At 42.0% G+C, this 23743-nt stretch overlaps 1 protein-coding gene across 2 annotated transcripts in view; it reads right to left on the reverse strand.

Annotated features, from left to right (window-relative positions):
- The window catches only part of LOC145984092 (exocyst complex component 3-like), a 164549-nt gene that overhangs the window by 14824 nt on the left and 125982 nt on the right, over window positions 1-23743 (reverse strand). For both annotated transcript variants that reach the window (XM_083117498.1, XM_083117497.1), the window contains exons 8-10: window positions 23404-23586; window positions 21561-21736; window positions 15667-15784 (exon numbers count right to left, since the gene is read on the reverse strand). In XM_083117498.1, coding sequence (XP_082973624.1) covers window positions 15667-15784; window positions 21561-21736; window positions 23404-23586 — 477 coding nt within the window. The remainder of the gene's footprint in view (window positions 1-15666; window positions 15785-21560; window positions 21737-23403; window positions 23587-23743) is intronic.

Below are 23743 nucleotides of genomic sequence, written 5' to 3' on the forward strand. Positions count from 1 at the left end.
AATATAATACCGTTGACAATATTGAACGCCCCGTGAAAATTATATATAAATAAGGCATAAGCGTATTATCTGCTTTCATGTCAGATTTTCCCGACCTGTGAGCTGTAGTGTTTAGGTGACAAGCGACGCGCTCAAATATAATACCGTTGACAATATTGAACGCCCCGTGAAAATTACATATAAATAAGGCATAAGCGTATTATCTGCTTTCATGTCAGATTTTCCCGACCTGTGAGCTGTAGTGTTTAGGTGACAAGCGACGCGCTCAAATATAATACCGTTGACAATATTGAACGCCCCGTGAAAATTATATATAAATAAGGCATAAGCGTATTATCTGCTTTCATGTCAGATTTTCCCGACCTGTGAGCTGTAGTGTTTAGGGGACAAGCGACCTGCTGAAATATAATACTGTTGACAATATTGTACGCCCCGTGAAAATTATATATAAATAAGGCATAAGCGTATTATCTGCTTTCATGTCAGATTTTTCCGACCTGTGAGCTGTAGTGTTTAGGTGACAAGCGACCTGCTGAAATATAATACTGTTGACAATATTGTACGCCCCGTGAAAATTATATATAAATAAGGCATAAGCGTATTATCTGCTTTCATGTCAGATGTTCCCGACCTGTGAGCTGTAGTGTTTAGGTGACAAGCGACCTGCTGAAATATAATACTGTTGACAATATTGTACGTATATTGTATTGTATAGGAGACTAGAAGCATATAATTTGGCGAAAAAAAACCCAAATAAAATCATAAAAAATAGTTAAAAAAAAAGTGAGCAATTATATTTTGCATTGCACAGCATTTGGTATTAAATAACATACCCCCAAAAAATCTCTGCATTATGCGTTCTGAAAAAAATTGCCCTACGTGCCAAATTGGTATGTCAAGTAAAAATTTTCAAAGACACTGTCGTACTTGTGTGCCGGGAAAGCGAATATGTGCAACCAAATTGTGCTCTAAGTGTGGAATAAATTTTACTATTGATAACTTCAAGCGACACCAGCTTACTTGCAAGAGCACTGGAACATCTCTACCGCAACCTTCCAAGCGAAAGGTAGAAGTAACCTCCCTCGATGCATCGCCACCTGCCAAACGCGTCAAGCTGGCGAAGAAAGCAAACCGATTTGCATTTGAGCATTTATTAGAAGACTTTAACATAACATCAGACAGCTTCTGCGATGTGCGTAGTTTTCTGGAGAGCGAGCGAGCTAAGATAATATCCATCCTCAACGATGCATTGGCTACATACTCCACTAAATTCTATGCTGTGCTATGCTGCAAGTATAAGAAACCGTCTGATGAAATATATAAATTCTTCCATGCCACAAAAGCAAAAACACTGCATCAGGCAGATGTCACTGACCTCGACAGCATCTACGACAAGTTTGTCGAGGAGTTTGTGGCAAAGCATGAGGAGCATCAGGCTAAAGGCTCGGGCGGTTCGCTGTGTGGCGACCCCCACGAACTTTGTCTGAAACTTAGCAAGTCCCTGCCACTGGCAGGGTCTAGCTATATTGCCCTGCCGCCCGAGGTTGAAGCAAGGAAAGCTGTTCTCAATATTCAGAACAAAGACACCAAATGCTTCCTCTGGTCGGTGCTGGCAGCATTACACCCTATACCTAGGGAAAACAGTCCACGCCGTGTTAACCACTACAAGCAGTATGAGTCGGAACTGGAGGATGCAATGGCCGGGATTGCCTACCCTGTAGAAGTCTCGCATATTCGCAAGTTTGAGGTTCGTGCTCGTGACTTGTTGGGCCTACAATTAGCCATCAATGTTTACGGTCTCACCGAGAATGAAAATGAGGTCCACCCCATCCGGGTGAGCAACGTGAGCAACAACAACGAGGTACGAGAAATCAACCTCCTGCTCATCAAGGACGAGACCCATCACCATTACACCCTTATCCGTTCCCTCTCTCGGCTTGTTTCGAGCCAACGGAGCAGTGATAGTAACCACGTCGAGGTGTGTCGCAGGTGCTTGGCTACATTTAATAATCGAGAACAGCAGGGTTACCGGCGCATCAGAGGTCCCAACATTGCTGCTGAGAAGCTAGCTCGCCACATGTTCTACTGTGGTACCAACAAGCCTGCACGAATTATCCTGCCCGAACCTGGTGCAGTAGAGTGCTTTCGCATGCACAGTGCTATGGTGAAGCATCCTGCCTATATTGTAGCAGACTTCGAGGCCTTTCTTCAACCTCTATCTAACTGCGAGCCCAACCCCGAAACATCCTCTACCATTCCTTTCCAAATCCACGAGGCCTCGAGTTACTCCTATATTGTGGTGTGGCGAGACCAACATATTGCCTCCGAGCCCTATGTGTATCGCGGTCCCGACCCGGTCAAACACTTCCTGGAGAGAATGCAACAGGAAGCCATCAAGATAGGGAAGGTGCTGTTGGCCCCCAAGCCCATGCTGCCTCTGTCTCCCAAAAACAAGCATCAGCACGAAATGGCTCTAAATTGTCCTGTTTGCAAGTCGGTCTTCACTGACGATAACAAAAAGGTCCACCACCATGACCATTATGGGACCGGAAGCTACATTGGCCCGTGGTGCAACAGATGTAACTTGAGAGCCAGGGACCCGCGCTTCATACCGGTCTTTTTTCACAATGGCTCGGGATATGATTTCCATCACTTGGTTACACATCTAGGGTACGACAATGCGAGAATCAATGTCCTGGCACAGAACGAGGAGCGTTATATTAGCATCAGCAAGTGGGTGCCGATCCCCAACTCAAGCAGCAGCATCGAGCTTCGGTTCCTCGACTCTCTGAGGTTCCTCCAGGCAAGCCTCGATGCTCTTGCTGGGAAGCTCAGAGACGACCAACTAGCCATTACCACATCAAGTTTCCCGAACTTAGATGTCGCACTCATCAGACGTAAAGGGGTCTACCCCTACGAATACGTCACAGACCCTTCCAAGTTCGAAGAAGAGTTGCTGCCTCCCCAGGATAAGTTCTACAGCCAGCTGAGAGGTTCTGGTATTACCGACGAGGAGTACAAGCATGCTCAGTCTATGTGGGTCGAGTTGGGTTGCCGAACTTTCGGTGATTACCACGATGCATACCTGAAGCTTGATGTGACGCTTCTTGCCGATGTGTTCCAGGCGTTTCGGGCGACTGCGATAAACATTTACAACCTGGACCCTGTATATTTTTACAGCCTTCCTGGACTGGCATGGTCGGCCATGCTCCTGCTGACTAAAGTTAAACTTTCACTTATCTCCGATAATGATATCATGCTTTTCATCGAGAGAGCTATCCGGGGCGGCATGGTCCAAGTGTCGCAACGCTTCGCACACGCCAACAATCACCACATGGCCACTGGTTACGACCCCTCCCAACCATCAAGCTACATCATGTACACTGACGTGAATAATCTTTACGGGCACTCCATGATGCAGCCACTCCCAACAGGACAGTTTAAGTGGGTTGATCCTTTATACCACGACATCGAAAAAGAGTGCGACGAGTTTGGGTTTTTTGCCGAGGTGGACCTTGACTTCCCCGAGAAGCTGCAGGATACATTCTGTGACCTTTCGCCTGCTCCGGAATTCAAGTGTCCACCTGGCTCGGATCAACCGAAGCTCGTCATGGACTTGGAGCCCAAAAAGCATTATGTGCTACACTACCGGAACCTCCAGTGGTTAATGCAGCAAGGGGTCTCGGTCAAAGCAGTTTACCACGTGCTCTTGTTCAGGCAGTCTCCATGGTTGAAGCCGTACATCGAACTGAACACCAAACATCGCACTGATGCCACTTCGGAACTTGATCGCGATTTTTTCAAATTAATGAACAATGCGGTATTTGGGAAGACCATGGAGAATGTGCGAAATCGCGTTGATGTGAGGTTGGTGACGAAGAAAACACAGTGTCGTCGACTTGTTGCAAGCCCACTGTTCAGGTCTCGAACAATTTACAACAAACAGATGTCTCTGATTCACATGAACCGGGGCAAGGTGCTACTCAACAAGCCCATCTATGTGGGAGCTGCAGTTTTGGATCTGAGCAAGTTGTGCATGTTCGAGACATATTACGGCATACTACGTGCACACTACAACCACAATATCTCGCTCCTTTACACAGACACAGACAGCTTGGTGTACCATGTTCGCACGGCCGATGCGTATGGTGATATAGCCAAAGTTCCAGCTCTTGTCAAGCTCTTCGACACATCGGGCTATCCCCAGCTAAACCGGTATGGAATTCTGCCCCGAAACAAAAAAATACCCGGCAAACTCAAGGACGAGAAAGACGGGGATGTGATTGTGGAGTTTGCTGGACTTCGTGCCAAAGCCTATGCGATCCGGGCTGAGGGTTCTGTAACAAAAAAGGCAAAGGGTGTAAGCAGGCAAGTGGTTCGGGAGCACCTCAAGTTTGAGGATTACCTCGAGTGCCTCAGAACAAAATCGCCCATTCTACAAAAAGAGCATCGTATCCAAAGCGTCGATCATGTGCTTACAACTAATATTGTCAGGAAAGTTGCTCTGGATGCACACGACGACAAGAGATGTATTCTTGAATGTGGGGTCCATACACTTCCGTGGGGCCACTATCGCCTCCAAACTAGTAAGGCCTGCCCAGAGTGCAACAAAAAGTAATAGGCAATGCGAAAAAAACAATTTTAATTTACTTCCACTTCCTCGATTACATGGATGCATGGCACAGCAAAATTAAACTTCTGGAAACTGCTAATTGCAATTTGTACTTATATATATAAAATTCCACATTTCTTATTGTGTGCTATTTTTTTTTTATTTATTTAAAACTGTTCAGTCACTCTTTCATTCTTGACGTCATACACAAATGTTTTCTCTGCAATAAGAATGACACTGCACAGAGTATCTGCAGGCAAGGCATCGTGGAACTCGCATACAATCTTGATGTTGGTACGATCGTTGACCACCACTTGCTTCCTCTTAGATGTGTTGATGACGGTCATGGGTCTCCGTGCTTTGAATTCGCTGGGCGCGTAGTACACGTCCACGCTTCCCTCGGTCACGCGTTTGTAAGCCGTGTAAGCTTCGTAAAGTTTGAGGTAATCGTTTTTGGTCACGTCGAGGTTGTAATTCTCGCGCGGGAACACTTCGTTCCTACCGTTCTTCAGATAAACGTTCTTGATTTTGCAGTCGTCGAACTTGCTGGAATCTTTTTCCTGATCGTTATCGCGTCCGGTCTGAAAGAGCACTACGACGAAATCTGGCATGTCGAACTGTATGTTGTTGAACTGTGTCGTCACGTCGAATTCCATGTGACTTCCCGATGCCACCTTCTGTACGCACTGGTAACTGTGAAAGTGAATCGGTACCTGTGGACTTTTCAAGATCTCCGCTTTGTACTTGAGGGCGTAGTTTGTTTCGTATTCCACCACCGGCATTCTCAATTCCATGCTCTGGATGACGCACTTGGCTGCTTCGGGTAAAGTGTTGGCTATCGGCGTGGTGCCATCCGGACCCAAAGTAGCGTATCGCATCAGTGCGTCGTTGTCGTTGGCCGCTCTTCGAAACGTAACCCTCAGTCCTCCCTTCCACATGATTTCCTTGTAGTCCGAGAAGAAACCAGGCAGCAGACGCATGGGAAAGAGCACCGTGTGACTTTTCGTCGATATTTTGGCCCCGGCTTCGAATCCCCCGGCCTGGTAGTACGCTGCGTCCGTTTTGGATAATTTCAACGTTCCCACTGCCGTCGACGTGATGCCTGGATAATCTATTCTGTCGATGACGGTGTTGTGTTTCCTCACCTCCACCTGCGAGAACAGGTGAGGCACGAAGTTGTCCACGAGTATCAAGTTTGCTGCTGCGGGAAACGCGTCTCCGCTTTCCTTCTTCACCACGTCGAATTGAAGGTAGAGGTCCGCTCTGTGAGGATGAATGAACCCGTCGCCTACGTCCACGTCGTATTCGATCTCCCTGTTCGCTTCGTTCAGATTGGCGAACGTGCGACGGTTGGGAGGGAAAGATTGCAATTCGTAACTTTCGATTTGCTCCATTTTACATGTATGGTTATTTATTATACGTTGATCTCCACGATGGCCGTCGTAGTGGCACCTGCGAAATCCACCACGTCTCCTTTCTCGTTCGTCACCACCAACTCTATGTCGTCTATGCGGTTGCGACATACTGGAAAATAGATCGGCGAAGAGGGCGTGTAGATGATCGGTTCCATGAACTCGGAACTTGGTTTGAAAGTGGCTATGATTCCCGTCTGCTTGTGACTTCCTAACAATCCGTCCGAAGATTTCGTGATCATACCTTCGGCCACGTTACAGTGCACGTTCAGAGTCTCTATGGCCAAGAATTTAGGAATGTTGGTTGCTACGTGCTTGATGCCAGCTTCGAGTTTGGTGTCGTTCTCGAAACCTAAAAGTTCTCCCATGGTGCCCAGGTCCACGGTCTCCGTCGCGGATAGGATTTCCACTCTGTGCGTGACCGAATTTTGAGAAAGGTATGTGCCTTTGGGTAATTGAGCTTGCAAAGTGGAAAGATTGTATTGTCCTGGCGTGACGACGATGTGTTCGCTTCCGACGCTAATTTTGTTGTTGTGCTGCGTAACATTAGGTATGAGGTACATGCTGTAGAATGCACGCAGAGCCACGGATTTAGGATAGACGATGTCGTCGTGCAGCGTGAGTTTCAAGATTGAAGATTCGCTCGTGAGATGGAACACGCCCATCCTAGTGATGCTGTTTGAGGTTCCACAATGCTTTCTGGAAATCCTCGATCGTAGGGTTATTTATTTTAGAGAGAAACGCGAGCACGGAGAGGCAGAGATGACCGCAGTTCACGTCTCCGAAATTTTGAATGCGTTCGTCGTTGTAGTATATAGAGGTTTTGTTCGTTTTCAGATAATGAATTAAATTTGTAGGTGGAACACCTCCGAAAGAATCGAAAACGAATGCTTTATCATCATTTTTGTGGTAACATATCCAATGCGTGCCTGGATTTTTTTGATTGTCCAAGTTGACTACTCCGCATTCTCTTCTTTTAACGCTTGAAGGTAACGAGTCGGACATGAAAACTCCTCTGAAGTGTTTGATTTGTAACGGTTCGATCAGAGATTCAATGTCTCGGTTGGTGAGTGCTTCTGTTTCTTTTTTTTAAACTTTCTCATCACGCCCTTCCCTTTCTTCTCCATGGCCAGGTTGTGACGTTTCTGTTCTTCCAACTCGGCCTTGTTCTTCTTCGAGTCGATGACGGTTTTCGCGATGGCGGCACTTCCACCGGCCAAACTTCCCACGGCCCCCAATGCTGCCAGGATGGCCGGGATGCTGAATATGAAACCTCCGATCTTTTGCTGTTTCCGCGAACGCTGCAATCTTTTCAATTGAGGTGTGCTGAGAAGTAATTTCATTCCGTGTCCTTTCGACAAGCAAGAACGTTTCTTCTCGCGTTGTTTCTTGGTGAGTAACCCATCGAGGGTACCTAGATTTTTAAGATTGGAGTATGGTATCTGGTACACGACACCCTTGGGCTTCATGTTGATGCTCTATGTGTTATTTTCACGGTATGTTATTTATATATATATTCTGAGATTTTTTCTTGTGTAGTTTTTTTACGGTATGTTATTTATATATAAATATTCTGAGATTTTTTTTCACGGCCTCGCAGTCGTTACACAAATTCTATTACGTGCTTCGTTTTCTTACCAAGAAGTTCCTTTGTCCCCTTGTACACGATTCGAGTTTTGTTCTCGATTAAAATAGATAGCTTCTCGTCGGATAACATGTTAGCGTATCGATCTGGTAAAAATAGACTGTATTGTGCGTTGAGCAACAGGCGTACCTTGGGACCATACTGGGTAGAAACGATTGAACCGGAAGTTATCGTGTAAGGTTTGTCGACTTCCAATTCCTGAATTTTTACATACTCGACTGACAAATTTAGCATTTGTTTTAATGCTTGGAGATCACTCATTTTTTCAGTTGTCAGAGTGTTAGAGAGAAATTTAATTGCTTTTTTTTTCACGATGTGTGTTATTTATATATACCGAAGATTATTTTTTTTACGATGTGTGTTATTTATATATCAAGTTTTTTTTTACGATATGTTATTTATATACCCCACCCCAATTTTTGTTTCGTGTTCATGGCGATGGTGGTACCCAGTGCGGCGACCCGTTCACCCAGCGATGCGTCTCTGCTCACGAACCTTTCGAAAGCTGCATGTTCCAATTTTTTGTCTGCTTCGTGACGTGCGTCCAGATCCGTCTGCGTGGTGTTGTAGGCTATGTCGTGATCTTTGCATGCCGCGTCCAACGGATTCACACCCTTGTCTCCTCTCTCCAATCTTTTCTCGAGTTTGGTACCCGGTCCGCAGTACTGGTAGCCCGGTAGATGCATCTCGAAAGGTAACTTGTTGATGATGTCGTTCACGAGTCCCTTTCCTTCGGTCACGTTCCAAAATTTCGGAGGCAGCGTGTTGATGATTTTGATCAGGTAACCTATGCCCTTGTCGTCGTTCACGATGAAGTTGGAAAGTTTCGTGCTGATCATGTCCACGATGCCAACCTTCTCGTTGTAGAAATTACGGTTGCCTGCATTCTCTTCGCCGGCTATCACCAACAATCGGTCCACGAGTTTCCTAACGTCGTCCACCCAAACGAATTCTTTGGGTAACGTGTTGTAGCGTTTGACGCCGCTGCCTGTTTTGACCTGGTTCCAAATCGGTTTGATGAGATTCCTGTACTTCTCGCCGCTGCTCGATTTCACCCTATTCTGCGAGGCGTCGTTGTTCTGGTACAAGGCATCCGTCATGATCAGAATTTCCTTGTAACTTTGGTAATCTTCGTCGGTGTAATCTTTCGGCTGCTTTTTGGCGACGAGTTCCCACAGTCCCACCGTACCCGGATACCTGTTCCAACTATCCTTGTCGCCTAAATTGACTTTAATGTCGTTGCCTTCGAAGGTCACCTTCGATTTCCCAATCTTCCACACCACACCGCCGCCTTCGCTGGTTTCCATGCTGGGATACAATCCGAACACTTCATCCTTGTCGAATTTCCCCGTGCTCAGGTAGTCTCGTGCCAAAGGCCCCAACTCGATTTTATCCGAAGACGTGCTGCCTATGGCTCGACGTCGTGCCGGTGCATCCTTCAGTTCGAACGGCGTCGAAGGAATGCTCGAAATGGGTGTGGGTACGGCATAACTTTTAGCTGCGAGCGGTACGAGTTCATTAATCAAATTTTTATTTTGTTCCGTGACACTTTTAATTTCTTTACCTAGACTGCTGATGGCATCGATCACGGGTTGATCCTGACGTTTCTTCTCTTCGTAGAATCCGCGATTGTCGGATTTCCAACCTTTGAAGCGTTTCGCGAGGTAATCGCGAAGCTTGAGATTTTCGTCCTCGATTTTTCGTTTCGTCATGACGTTATTTATATACGTCGTTTCTCACAACGTTGCAACGTTTAGAAAGTCGTTGATTTTGTTTCTGTATTTTCCGTCATTGGGTTTCCTCGTCATGTCGATCGTCACAAATCCGAAATCGTCACCGTTCCAGCAAGTAGAGCAGCCTTCCGAAAATTGATTGTAGTTCATGTCTCCGCCTACGTAGTCATCGTGCGCGTGCTTGAGGTTGGTGTGATCTTGACGAAACAAACATATGAAATTGGCGTTGTCGCGCACTAACTGTTTTGGAATTTTGGAAAACGTTTGAGCTAGGTAAAAACAATCCATTCCTTTGTGACGACCTTGCGTGAAAAAGTTGCGAATTTCATTTTGATTTTCCAGGATGGCGTCGTCGAACACAACGACTGAATTTTCACGACAATCGTCGAGTGGTTTTATTTCCGAGGCGAATGTTGCAATGTCCAGACCATCGTACAGTTTCATCAGTTGCTGGTATTTGGATTGCTCCAAACTTTTCGAGAACACGTACAGGTGCCTGTTCTTCCAATTTAACCAATTCGGTGCGAGGAGAAAATTGTCCACGAGCAGTGTCGTTTTCCCACACCCCGAAGGACCTACGATCAGACAGCGGATGCTGTCGGGAAGCAACTCGCCGTTCTTTTTCTTCGTTTGACTTTCCGGATCCGGTAGACGCTTCACCACGTTCCACGTACTCACAAGATCACTTCGTCCGCGTCGATCCAACTCTTTTCCGGAAGTCCCAGCCATTTGACAAACAGTTTGTCACCTTTCCTACGCAATACTTTCTCGATGAGGTACGTGTCGGGGTGTTTTGTTTTAGAGAGTTCCTTTTCGTAAAATCTTCCTTTCAAAATCTCGCCGCTACTATCTTTTATTATATACGTGTGTTGGTTTCCAGGTAGAACTCGAACCACCGTAAAAAGTTCCGTGCTCCAATTTTTTGTGAATCCCTTCTCGAAGGTGCGTTTGAATTTGCTGATCCTCACCTGGTCTCCAATTTTGTATTTAGCTTTTTTTGTCGTGGGAGTGTACTTTGGACAGTAAACGGTAGAAATTAAACGCTGCTCGTCAGATTTGGTAACGTCAGCTGGCTTCATGCCTATTGTTCTGTGTACTGTATCATTATAGGTGTCGACGAGTTCCGGCAGGATGTCGACCCATTTGTAATTTCCCCGAAGCGTGAATCGTTTCCACATGTGTGTTTTCAAGGTTCGATTGAATCTTTCCACGATGCTGGCTTTGATGTGACTGAAGCTCGAATAATGTCGAATGCCATGTTTTTGAATAAATTTTTGGAATACGGCGTTGTAAAATTCTTTACCGTTGTCCGTTTGCAGAAACCGTGGTCGTCTGCCACCGCTTTCGCGAAAAATTAATTTGAATGCTTCCGTGACGCACGTTCCTGTTTTCGCCTTCAAAGGTAGAGCCCATGCGAATTTCGAAAACGTGTCTATGACGGTGAGGAGGTACTTGTTGCCCTTGTTCAATTTATGCACGTTTTTCAAATTGCCGCTACTCATCTCCACGAGGTCACTTTGCCAGAGGTCGTCGATGCCCTTGGTTACCACAGCCAAACGTTCGTAGTTGCGGCGTGCAGGTTTATGCAATTCTTCGACGATGGCCTGCCTAGACATTTTTTTTGTTTAGAGATTACGTTTTAAGAGAAGCACCAGCGTGATGGGATTCAAAGAGGGTGGTACTTCACTCGTGTTTTGAATGATCAGCTTATCGCCGGCACTCACGTCGAAAACGGTGAGATCTTCGTCTTCGTGTATTTCATATATGTTGCGCGTTTCGTTCCAACGTGCCAGAGGAATGTTTCCTGCTTTCTGGACACCACGATTCGATATCAAGGTCATGGTGGGAACGCTAGCTTTTCTACCGTGAGACCAGTACGAAAATTCGTTTATCTGAATCGTGCCATCGAGGAGAAACTTGTAGTACGGATGATAAGGATGCAACATGTACAGTTTGTTACCTTCGACGAACGTGGAGATTCTCTGTTGATTGGGTATGCTGTTGATTTCGATGGCTTGCAGAAAATGCAGTTTAGCGAATTTAGTGTCGACGCCGAGCAGATTACTGTGAACTTGTCCGAGTTTATTTTCGATGGGCAGCAAATGCTCGACTATGGTATCCGTTACGGTAGAAAACGACGGTTTGATTTTCACTTCCACGTTCAACTGCTTGTAGTTTTCGTTGAGTTCTTGCAACTTGGCACCGAAAGAGGCCAGCGTCGATTCCTGCGTGGATTCCAGCACTCCAACTTGATCTCTGATGTTGACGACGATGTTCTGAAGGTTCTCGACTTGATTCAATTTCGAGCTCTTCTCGGTAAGATCGTTCACGATGCTTCGCATCTCTGTAAACTGCGTGTGAAGATCGGCGACGCTCTGCGAAGTGGGTAGCGTCGATACCAGCGAACTAATTTCGTCTCGAATCTGTTCCACGTTCGCCGTTTCCGTTTCCAGTCGTTTCAGCATTCGAGATATGTTTCTTTTCAAAGCGTGCAATTCTTTGGAGGTGGGGAGATTGGCCACCCTACTCTCGAGATCGCTCAATGAATTTTTGATGTCGCTCGATTCGGATAGTGCCGTCACCGCCGTTTTCAATTTTTCTAAATCTTCGCTCGAAGGCACGCTCGTCCGTAACGATTCCAAGTCACCCTGTATGTTGTCGAGTACGTGATGAAAATGAGCGAGATTCGTTTCGACGTTCAAATTTTCTAAATATTCGATTTTATGCTGAACCGTGCTCAACGTGTCTTGAATGCTCGTCAACGCTCTCGCTTCGGCGTGAATATTTTTAATTTCTTCGTTGATCAATTCCAAGGACGCCTGAAGCGTAGCGATGGTGGTTTGAATGTGTTCGAAATCTCGATAGGCCTCCAATTGAATTTTTATGTTCGCGACGCTTTTACCGATGACCTGCAGTTCGTCCGACGATGGTAGGTTCGTCATGGTATCTTCCAAAGTCTGCAACTTGGATTTAATTTCTTCCAACGTGCTGGTGAATTCTTCTTGTAATTTGGAAACGACGACGTGCAAGCGTTCTGCGTCTATATCGTTCACCACGGTTTGAAGTTCAGAGAAATTCTTTTCTATTGCGGAAGTTCGTTCTTCGATTTCGAGTTTCAGTTTTTCCAAATCTTCATTTTTCGATTGAAATTGCTGTAATTTGGCCAAATCATTTTGAAGCGAATCCACGCTCAACTGTATATTTTGAACGCTGTCGTAAGAAGGTACGTCGACATAATTTTTTATGAGCGTTTTCAGTTCGGAATCGATTTTCAGAATGGGGTCGAGACATTGCGTTTGGAGCGTAGCGATTTCCGACTCTAAACTTTTGTTTAAGGTCTCCTGCAAAGCGATCAAATCGGTCCTCAACTTCTTAACTCGAATGTCCAACATGAGAATCTCTTCTGCGTGGTCTACACGCTTGGTGTTGCCGAAAATGTCGTTAGGCATTTTTGGTTAACGGTTATTTATAATAGGATAGACGATTCGTAATTCTACAAAGAGAGGAATAAGTTTGTCGTAATCTCCGAGGAGTTCCATGTAAAGATAATCTCCTGCAGACACATCGTACGTAATGTTAGAAAGCATCTTGTCGTGCTTGATTCGAAAAATGTTCTTGCCGGTAGAAATTTTGATTTCGCCTGCGTTTTCCGGATTCACGGTGATTTGAAGTTTCCCGTCGATCGGAATTTCGTAGAAATGTAAATTGTTATTAAAAACATAAAACATCTTGCCCACATCGTCATTCAGTTTCGTCCAAATGCTGTTGAGATGAACAATCAGTAAACCATTGAGTTTAGATAATACGGAAGGTAAGAGGTTATTGGAATTTGGTGGTGCAGTCTCCATGTTGATCTGTTTGCGGAAGCCAAAAAGATTCATTGTCTTTGTTAGTTATTTAAGAATACGGTCAAAGTTTTTTTTGTAATGACACGCAAAGTTTTTTTTTTTGTTTGCTTGCGTCACAATACAGGCACGCGCGCGCACGTGTGTGTGTGCGACACATTGTTCCCGAAAGAGGTTTACAAAAGTCACGATATATAAACATTTGGTCCCACAGTTGGAAAATTACGATAAGTTGCATTCAAAAGTTTCAAAATATCATATAGTAGAATTTTTGTAGAGTGGGTAGGCAACACCGACGAGCCTCAAATAATAATTCAAGACTCGTCGGTGTTGCCAATTCCTATTTGTAGGTTAGCTTAGCCAGTGAAAGATCATATAGTGGAATTTTCTTCGGATGGGTTGGCAAAACCCAAGCCTCAAACAAAACATCCAATAGAGTTGCCAAATATAAAAAGAGGACAATAGACCCCCCTCATAAAAGGCTACAGTAAACCCCCACAGTATCGCCAACACTAGGCCCCCAACAGTGTTGCCAGACATAAAAAGTACATGGACCCCTCAGGTCCTTTGATGAAAATTTACAGTGAAAAACCCAGTAGGTTAACAACACTGTCAATCTACGGTAGTGTTGCCAGATGTAAACAGAAAGCAATAACCCCCCCCCCCTCATAAAAAGCTACAGTGCCCCCACAGTATTGCCAACTCTACCCCTCAAAATATATATCATAAAAGGCTACGACGAGCGCCACAACCTTGGTGATTTTTTCGGGTAAGGAGTTGGCAACACTGCGCCTTACAAGAAAAATCCATTAAGGCAATCGAGCCTCACCGAGCCTCACCGAGCCTCAAAAGAAGATTCAGTACCGGGACACTAGGTCTACTATCTTAGTTTACTGTTTTACTGTTGTTTTTTTCTGGTTTAAAATGGCTTCCACTGTACTGGAAATTTCAATAAATAAATAAATATTTTTGGAGAAAAAAAACTTCCCTCGTGTTGTCACGATCTTGGCTGTTTTCCAACCTTTTGTTGGCGGATGGAGGCTTTTTACTTTCTTTCCCTGCTTGCCTTCCCCTTCCCCCTTCTGCCACCCTCACCCATGCTTTTGGCACCAGAAATGTCGGAAGGTAGTACTTCTATTGCCAAAAGTGTGTTTTGACACACCAGCGATGTTTTCAAAACCAATTAAATTAAATCGCAAAAAAAAAATCACAATTTTTTGGACATCGCCCCCCACCCCCTCATAGTAACCATGAAATTAAACTTTACTAAGTGTTAATTACGTACCTGTAGACTCGTGCAGAACTCAAAACATGTATCTCCGATTATTATCCAAGTTACGGTGTGTTATAAAAGTAACATACTGCGAGAAAAAGCTGCTTGTGACACCAGTATCACAAGCCGTCCTTAAGGGAAACACTGGTTGTGGTGACACCCGTGTCATGGCCTGTTCTTAAGGGTTAAGGGGTCCTGGTTTGCTCATTGTGGGTATAATCTCGCCGGATCACACCACGGCAGTCCCAAAAGATATTCAGCATCAACTTCCCTCGTGTCGTCACGATCTTGGCTTTTTGGGAGTTGGTGACCTGGAGTGCCTCCACTGCTTGCTTTGTGTCTTTGTCTCTTGGTTACAATGGTAATGGTTACTAATCCTCAGAGGAAAATTTTGCAATTTTTCCTTACAAAAACTTAAAGCAAATCACACCTCGAACTTCAGCAGGCTCCAGGGCTGCACAATTGTATCTTTCTTGCCATCTAGCAGTGTTCTGAAGAATTAATACACACAGAATGTGTAGCTTAAGGACCAAAGGCTACTGCACAGTACAAATTCTTGAAACAAGCATGCAAGTAAAAAACAAAAAAAAAAAATACTTTATGAATGTCTCTCGTAATGCTGATTAAATATTTCACATAGATTACACAAGCTGTTACATATAACATTACAACTTGCTGCAACATTTTGTTAGATTCCGAAGTATCAAACAATGATCTCAAAACATCTCTCTCAGAACCAATTGTTTGATTTTTGATTGCATTTGCTTTAATTTACTTCTGCTTTTGTACCACTTTTTGCTAATTTGTGAAGATGGGGATGAGTGATGATATGATGAAATTGATGAATGGACACTCACAAACTGGACACTCCATGCCCAGGCCAGGATTCGAACCTGGTCAGCACCAATTGTATCCCTGTATATAATATCATATGATAGTGTAAACAAGTAAGAACCAACAAAAAATAAAGGCATCTTTGAATGTTTATAAAGTTTAGTTTCAACTTTTGTTTCTGTGTGGGTCATTTTTTCAATATGTGAAAATGTACATCATGCAAAATTTATATTAAATACTACCTAATTTCCAGAACTCAAAAGAATTTCTGTTCACTTGACACTCTAGTGACTAATGAATTAATACACATACCCGACTGCGATCCTCAAAATGTCTGATCTTAAATTCAATGATTGCCTCTTTATACATTTTGCCATACTGCGTTACTGCATCCATGCTCAATAGCAAAGCCTTGTATGTTAAATCTTGACTGAAATAATAAATGCTCATTAAATTCTTCACATTTTGCATATTTTTAAAATATTCAACACGTGGTATGTTAAGTACAGTAATATTTATGGCAATTTTGAAATTAAAAACTTGTAAATGATTCTACATATATAAATGATAACTTTTGGGGAGGACGTGCACAAGGCTTACAACTGCAATTTGTCTTGCAGAAAGAATTCTTATCTTGAAGTACCAAGAAAAACTCACCACGCATAATGGTGTCATACTTTGCAAGTGCACCATTCCATTCTTTCCAGTCCTACCCTAAGTATCCAAGCAAAATATCAGTCACAGACATCAGCAATGTGCTGGAGTACACATTCAGTTTGTTTCAATTTTTATTATGAATGAGTTTTGTATGAACGTTCCTTTTACAGGGACCAATAAAGTACTGACATAGAATTTACAGCTACTAATATTCTAATAAATTCCAATATAAAAATTAATGTAACCAGGTGACTGCAGTAAGTTTCGCCTTACAATATGAACTTGCATACTTAGACCTTTACAAAACCAGGGCACATGAATTAATGAAAATAAATTTATATTCATCACAAAAGAGTAATGCAATGACAGAATTTTGCACTAAATTACAGAATATATGGCAACTTTACTGAAGATATCCATAGGGCAGTGGCGGCAATTAGGGGGGGGGGGTTCAGTTGCCCCCACTTTTTTTTGCCAATTTTACCCCTGCACTATGCTAAACCTTATGTACCAAGGGAAAGTAAACTGTTCTTGTTCCCCTGCCACTTTTTGCACCTTGCCACCCTAGTTTTGGAACCCAATCACCTCCGCCACTGCGGTAATTATTAAATTGTCCCATACTTACTTTTTTATACCATAAGAGACATCATATCATTGATTTGCTTTATTCTACTTCACTTTTTGTGCCACTTTTGGCTAATTTGCGAAGATGGGGATAAGTGATGATATGACGAAATTGATGAATGGACACTCACAAACATCCATGCCTAGGCCAGGATTCGAACCCGGGACCCCTGGCATCGTCCATACAATGAGAGAACTGTGAACCTATTTACAGGGTATTATCACAATAACTAATCAGTAAGTCATTAATCAGTCTCATCCCTATGACATACTTAAAAAGAGGTTCGGAATTCAAATATTTACATTTTGTGGACTCTGTTTAATTCGAATTTGGATAATTCTAATTATTTGGTCATTCGAAGAGAAGTTTATTCCCCTTGAAATTCCTGTTGAAACCAATGTTAAAAATTCACATGTAATTCAAATTTTTGAACCTTTTAGTTGAATAATTCGAAGGCAACTAACAAACATAAACGATACTTCCTCTCCCCCCTCAACAAACCAGGTGTCTATGATGCTGAATGCAAGTGCAAGGCTCATTACATGAGCAGATCCTTCAGGCCCATCATTGAGAGAATTTAGCAGCACCTATCAAATGCAAAAACGGCCCAACCCACCACCGGACTTGCAAAGCATATCAAATTCCACAACCATAAAATCAAAAAAGTACATGTCAAATACCAAGCACACACTCTCATAGACACAAAAATCAAAGAAACACATGCCATCATGCACTACAACCATGAACTCTACATAGATAGTGGTCAGGCACACCACACCTGGCTTCCCTTACTGCAGTAATTAACACTGGTGAACAGCAGACAACACATACACAACAGCACATCCTAGCAGCGATTTAGGAAGAAACAGCAGAAATGTGCCAAGCAATGACAATGAATTCCAATGAGGATGGTGGCAGTGGCTACCGAAATTAAGAGAAAATTACCTAAAACAGCTTCACGGAAAAGCATGAGTACCTGAATTTATTTTTTAAATAATCGGTTTCAGCATCCATTCCTACATTGAGCATTGTGCGATTTATTTATTTGTAGCATGTGAATGGTTCTTAGAAAAATGGTGATTATATTGAACTTTGTGTGCATTTGTTTCCAGCACTCCTCTGAGTGTTCAAGATGTTTATTCTCGTGTCAGGTGTAAATTTAAAGTTAGTTTTGCTTATCAGAAGGCGCAGAACAGAAAGTCATTCAACTCCTGTTTTTTTTTTTTATCCTCGAGATCGAATTTCATTATTTTCAAATCAAAACAGGCTTGGGATTCTGCATTTTTATTAAAAAGATAACCAATTGTCGAAGACAGAACTTTTATCAGCAGTGTAAAGAAAGAAGAAAATGATCCTAGCTTTACATTTTACCATGTTGTATTGTCAATGCAATTGTGGGGAGAACAACAACATACCAATAGACTGGGAGAAAAATATAATAATACCAATTTACAAGAAGGGTAGTACAATCAAGTGCGAGAATTACAGAGCCATACGCCTGTCCTCAGTAGCTATGAAGATCTATGTAACCGATCTTGATGCACCCCTTAGAAAAGTTGACCTGCCCTTGTTTGGAAAAAGGGGCGGCAAGAGAAGTTAACGTTTTTTCTGGGGAACGGTTGATGTGCGTTGCGGAGAAGACAGTCTGGGTCAAGCATTGATATGGTTAGGATCCGTGTTACGCTGGTTATTGGTTTCACAGGTCGTGATAAACTGTGAGTGAACTAACGGCCATGAACTCTGCCGAAAAGAGAGAAAGTGTCTAAGGAAAAAACTGTAACTGAACTAATGGCCATGATCTCAGCTGGAAAGAGAGATAGCGTCTAAAGAACAAACTGTAAGTGAACTAACGGTCATGATCTCTGCCGGAAAGAGAGATAGTGTCTATAGAATAAACTGTGAGTGAACTATCGGCCTGTGCAGTATCTCTACCAGAACCTGAGAAAAGGTTACTAAAGAAGAGAGACTACATTTTTATTATGAACCAACGACAGGAGGATTAGAAGATTGAAAACGTCCAACTCGTTATCAGCAAGATTTGTGCTTTCCCCCCAACTCCCCCTAAGTGTTCTCAGTTATTGTTTTTCAGCGTGTTTATCGCCAAGTGAATTGAATACCTAAGTAGTTACATCAAAGACGTAAGTACTCAGTGAAGTAACCACTAAGTTTGGTTTAATATCTCAACAAATTCACACCGAAAGCTGACTAATCTGTGTATTCCGGAATTGTTTGTAAACTGCAGAAGTCAGGTGCCTGGGCCTTTAATAAATATTAATACTGTATTTTGTGGTGTAAAAATACTTAGATAGTTAAATGTAAAAATTCACTACTGGTCTCCTTTTGTGTTATTGACGTTGTTCGATGGCAGAATATAAATTGCACTGATATAACCCAAAAAAAAAAACAAAAAAAAAGATATATCTACACAAGAATTTTGGAAATGAAATTACGAAACGAAGTGAAAAACAGACTAGAAAAAGAGCAAGCTGCATTTAGAAAGAATCGTCAGACACAGGATCATATATTTACACTGTGGCAAGTCATTGAGAAGGCATTAAATAAGGAAAGATAAATCTGTGTGGCCTTCCTGGATCTGAGAGCAGCTTTCGATACGGTACCAAGAAAACAACTATGGGATGCACTGGTGAAAATTGGAACATCTCCTGCACTGGTACAGAGAATACAAAGTGTATACAAAAGAGTGAAAGGAACAGTCAGATTAGCAGGGAAATGCTCAGATGAATTTAAGATAGAAATAGGAGTAAAACAGGGAGACAGCCTGAGCCCCCTTCTGTTTATTATCCTAATGAACCAGATTATCAAACAATGTTAACTAAGAACTGGGAGATACACAGTAGGAAACCGAAAGATGAGACCAGTACAAGTACAATCATTTGTATATGCTGACGACATTGCCCTGGTGGCTAGGAATAGAGAGGAGTTACAGAAGGCGGTAATTGAATGGGCAAGTACAATAGAAGACAAAGGAATGAACATAGATAAGAGCAAAGTGATGGTGGTGACAAAAGAAAGAGAAACTGCACCCCTAAATATACAGTGGAAAGAGAAGCAGCTGGAACAAGTAAACAGATACACATACCTAGGAACAATCATAACGTCAGATGGAAGAATGGATGAAGAAGTGAATAATAGGGTACAAAAGCCACACCAAGTGTACTATCAACTCAACAACATTTTAATTGGTAAACAGGAAATAAGTGAACAAACGAAGATGATGATTTACAAGACAATCTACATTCCCACATTGCTGTATGGAACAGAGAGCTTAACATTATTACCAAAACAGAATAGAAGATTTCAAGCAGCAGAGATGAGATACCTACGAAACATAGTAGGAAAGACTAGAAGAGATAGGATTAGAAGTACCACCATTAGAGACCAGTTACAGCAAAAACCACTATTGGAAACAATAGAGAGATAGGCACTGCAATGGTTTGGACATATTATAAGAATGGAGGAGGATCGCAAGCCTAGACAGGTGCTGGAGGCCAGACCAGAAGGCAAGAGGGGAAGAGGATGACCAAGAGTTCAATGGGAAGAGTATGTGGAAAAGATAGGAAAGACGAAAGGGAAAACAATGCCGGAAGTCCGAAAACTAGCCTTGGACCGAAAAGTGTACAGGAAGTGGATGATGGAACCCGATGCTTAATGGCAGAAGGGGATGGAAAAGAAGTAGTAGTATTGTCAATGCAACAGACATTCGGGCAAAAATTCCTTTGCAGACAGCTGCATTCAAATAAAAAAAGGGGGCCTGAATTATGCAATTATTGCATTGTTGTGCACACCAGTGGCAGAGAATGAGCTGTTGTAGGAATCACTTTTATTTACTTGTCCAAAGATTTTTGTTCATTTTGAAGAATGCATCAGGACTGGTTGCTTCATTTAAGATGTCAAAGGAAAGGAGGAGGGATCCACTTCCACCCTTGGCCATAATCAGCCAGTGTGCACATGTGAGCAAGAAAATCGGGGCCGAAACACTCAGCGTTGATCCCCCCCCCCCCCCACACACACACATGATTGCTGACAAGAAAAGAAGAGGGAGAAGTCACTTGACCAACAGAATGCCTTTTCATTAAATTTTTTGACATCAGCACATTTTGGAAAATGTATGAAGCGGAAAACTGGAGTTATGACATACATAAGATTCAGGTAAATAACATGGTCTTTGGCCGGAACCTGGATGACAGTGCATTAAGCAGGTAACCTGGATGACAGCGGATTAAGCAGGTTGACGATCTTTAGTTGACCTATATGGCTTTGATTATTTGTAACAGTTTTCCTTTCTTATGAAGTGTTACAGGGATCAAAGAACATGTTTTTAATGAAAGTGGTTACCAGAAGTTGTCAGCTACAAGGTCAAGAGTTGCTCACTCACATGAAACTGATGAAATTAAGCTAGACAGATGGACGAGATTTCCAGGTGCCTCGTGTCTGTATTTTGGAATATTCCTGTGATCCTATCTCACATTTCTCACGTGGCACTGGTGAATATTTCCAAGGTGGTGCATTGAACAATGGAAGAGCATGACCTGTCGTGCACATTAACAAAGAATGCAAGTCTAGAGGGGAGGGCCCTTCAGGCTACTTTCTCCAAGTTGTTAGCAACAAGTCAACGTCAACTTAAAATAACATACAAGTTCTCTCAACACTCTATCTTCTTTTAGTCTTATGCAGGTGTCCACTTCAAATTAAGCAAAACCAGTTTTACCTGAAGGATCTTGTAAACAACTTTGTATTAAAAATTTTCCGTACTTCAATTTATCCATACTGAAATACATTAAACATCCTATCTTATGGGCTGGAGAATGGGAAGATCTTCAGATTAAAGGGTACTTCAGATTAACCAATATCATATTAATGAGGTTTTCCTGTATCTAGAAATAAATAAAGTTTAAAAGCTTACTTTATGGTCCTTGTAACTTGTAGGTTCTGATCTATCATCTGAAATATTATGACAGGAGCAGCAGTGTGGAAATATCCATCTTGGTCATCACCTTCAGGAGGTACGCCATTACGCCAATCAAGCTTCTCAGTCTCCAAAGTCTTCTGCATCCATTCCATGTAATTCTGCTCTATATTCTACAGAAAAATATCACCACCACTTGTAAGTTACTTTAACAATATCATGTAATCTTTACCACATTAAAACTAGAAACGAAAACTTGTCATTGAAATATGACTGCAATATTCTTGAATTACATGATATTTTGTTCTGGCAAACATGTAGTATATGAAGGTACAAATTCTTAGTAATTTATGCACAGCAAGGAAAAGCTCCTAGTAGTCACTCGTTTGTATTTCATTGTGTAATGCTCATGTGCTTTTGTACATCAGTGATAATAAAAATGAATGATTATTACATGGAAGATGAAACAATGAGATACCCATGCAAAAGTCAGAATATAAACCAAGAAACTTTGGCAGCAAGATTGTGAGTTGATCCTCCAAGGCATGGGTCACTTATGGAATTAGATTTACATTATAGGGTTAACATAAATAATGTTCTTGATTTGAAACATATGTATCTCATGATTAATGGAATGAAGGTTGGTGACATTGGAGAAATGGCTTCCATTGAAGTTTTCTCCACATTCACAAACCTGTTATTCAATTGCAACAACATTTCCATACCAAGTTTACTGAATATCCATCCAATGGGCATGCAATTTGAAAGTGATACTCCAAATGGAAGGGGTGCATATGCAAGTTGAAGAGAAAACAGTAGAACAGCTCCTTGCATGCTCAATGTTAATTGATAGATTGATTTTACTTTGCATTTCTGCCACTTTTGGCTAATCACAAAGATGAAGATGAGTGATGATATGGTGAAATTAATGGAGACACACTCACAGGCTGGGATTCGAACCTGGAACCCCTGACGTCGTAGTGTGCTGTGATGACCACTCTGCCACAGGCGGTGCATGTTTGATATGTGAGGGCATAACAGAGCAATCATGGCAACAATCGATTATGATACACTGCAATGTGCAACGTGTCTGGCAGGATTCAACTACAGACTGGATGTGTGTCAAGTTACCCAGTTCTCCTATCTTCAACTGAAACCTTTTTTTCTAATGTTGTGGCTACAAGGTACACCAACAAAAACTTGAATTTTTCTTCCATCTGTAACAATTGTGTGCACCTGGATGCAATTAAATATGAGTAATGTGTGTTTCAAACTGGGAACATCATTTATACTAATCCTGTATTTATATATCTAAGGGTATAACTTTATTTAAAACAAAGTTGTCATTTAAAGATAAAGTTAGAAAAGTGACAATTTAAACATACTATTTACAATATTGCTTTTTGAATCACACTGTAGCTTTCCAATGATAGTTTTCAAATAAGAAGAAAATTTAGAACAGTCCATATTGTATATATTAAACTCATTTCAGCAATGTTTAGAAAGTAATCGTTGTTCAATTTTACACATTACAGAAAATTTATAAAAATTTAACACATTACTGATGAAAAGAAAAGGTGGCATTTCATGCCACATGTTGTTAACATGTTAATTACTGAGACAAAGCCACAGCATGTACATGGTTTTGTCATCCAAATTTAAAAAATTGACCTCAATCATTCAGAGATGGTAGGTAAAGTACATGTTGTGGCTGTATCAGTTTTTAATGTCAGTGATGAGTGAAAATTAAAGATATATGGAGATTCTTTTACAAATATAAAATTTCATATGTCAGTGGGAAGTAGTTAAATTTTGTGCATTTAAAATAGAAAAAGTATACCTTCAAGTATTGCTGTTGAAGCTGCTCCACTATAGTATTATCCAGCAATGGTCCTATACTACTTGTGTCTATATTTAACTCAGGATGCTGCATCAATTCTGGTCCTGAATATGTGTTCATAATCCAAGACAAAATTGATACAATTTCATTGCCTTCCAAGCCACTCTGAATAACTTCTTGCAACTGTTAAAAAAATATATCACTCATAAAACTTGCACAAAGAAAACTCAAAATAATTTTGCAAGGAAAAATCAAATCAAGGAAAAAATTACTTATCACAACTTTACAGAAAAATATTATATCCAGTCAACTTGTTGTTGTTGATTTAGTTTATTTTACT

This window comes from Lepisma saccharinum, chromosome 2 (genome assembly GCF_977018435.1).
Source record: "Lepisma saccharinum chromosome 2, izLepSacc3.1, whole genome shotgun sequence".
Classification (NCBI taxonomy): domain Eukaryota; kingdom Metazoa; phylum Arthropoda; class Insecta; order Zygentoma; family Lepismatidae; genus Lepisma; species Lepisma saccharinum.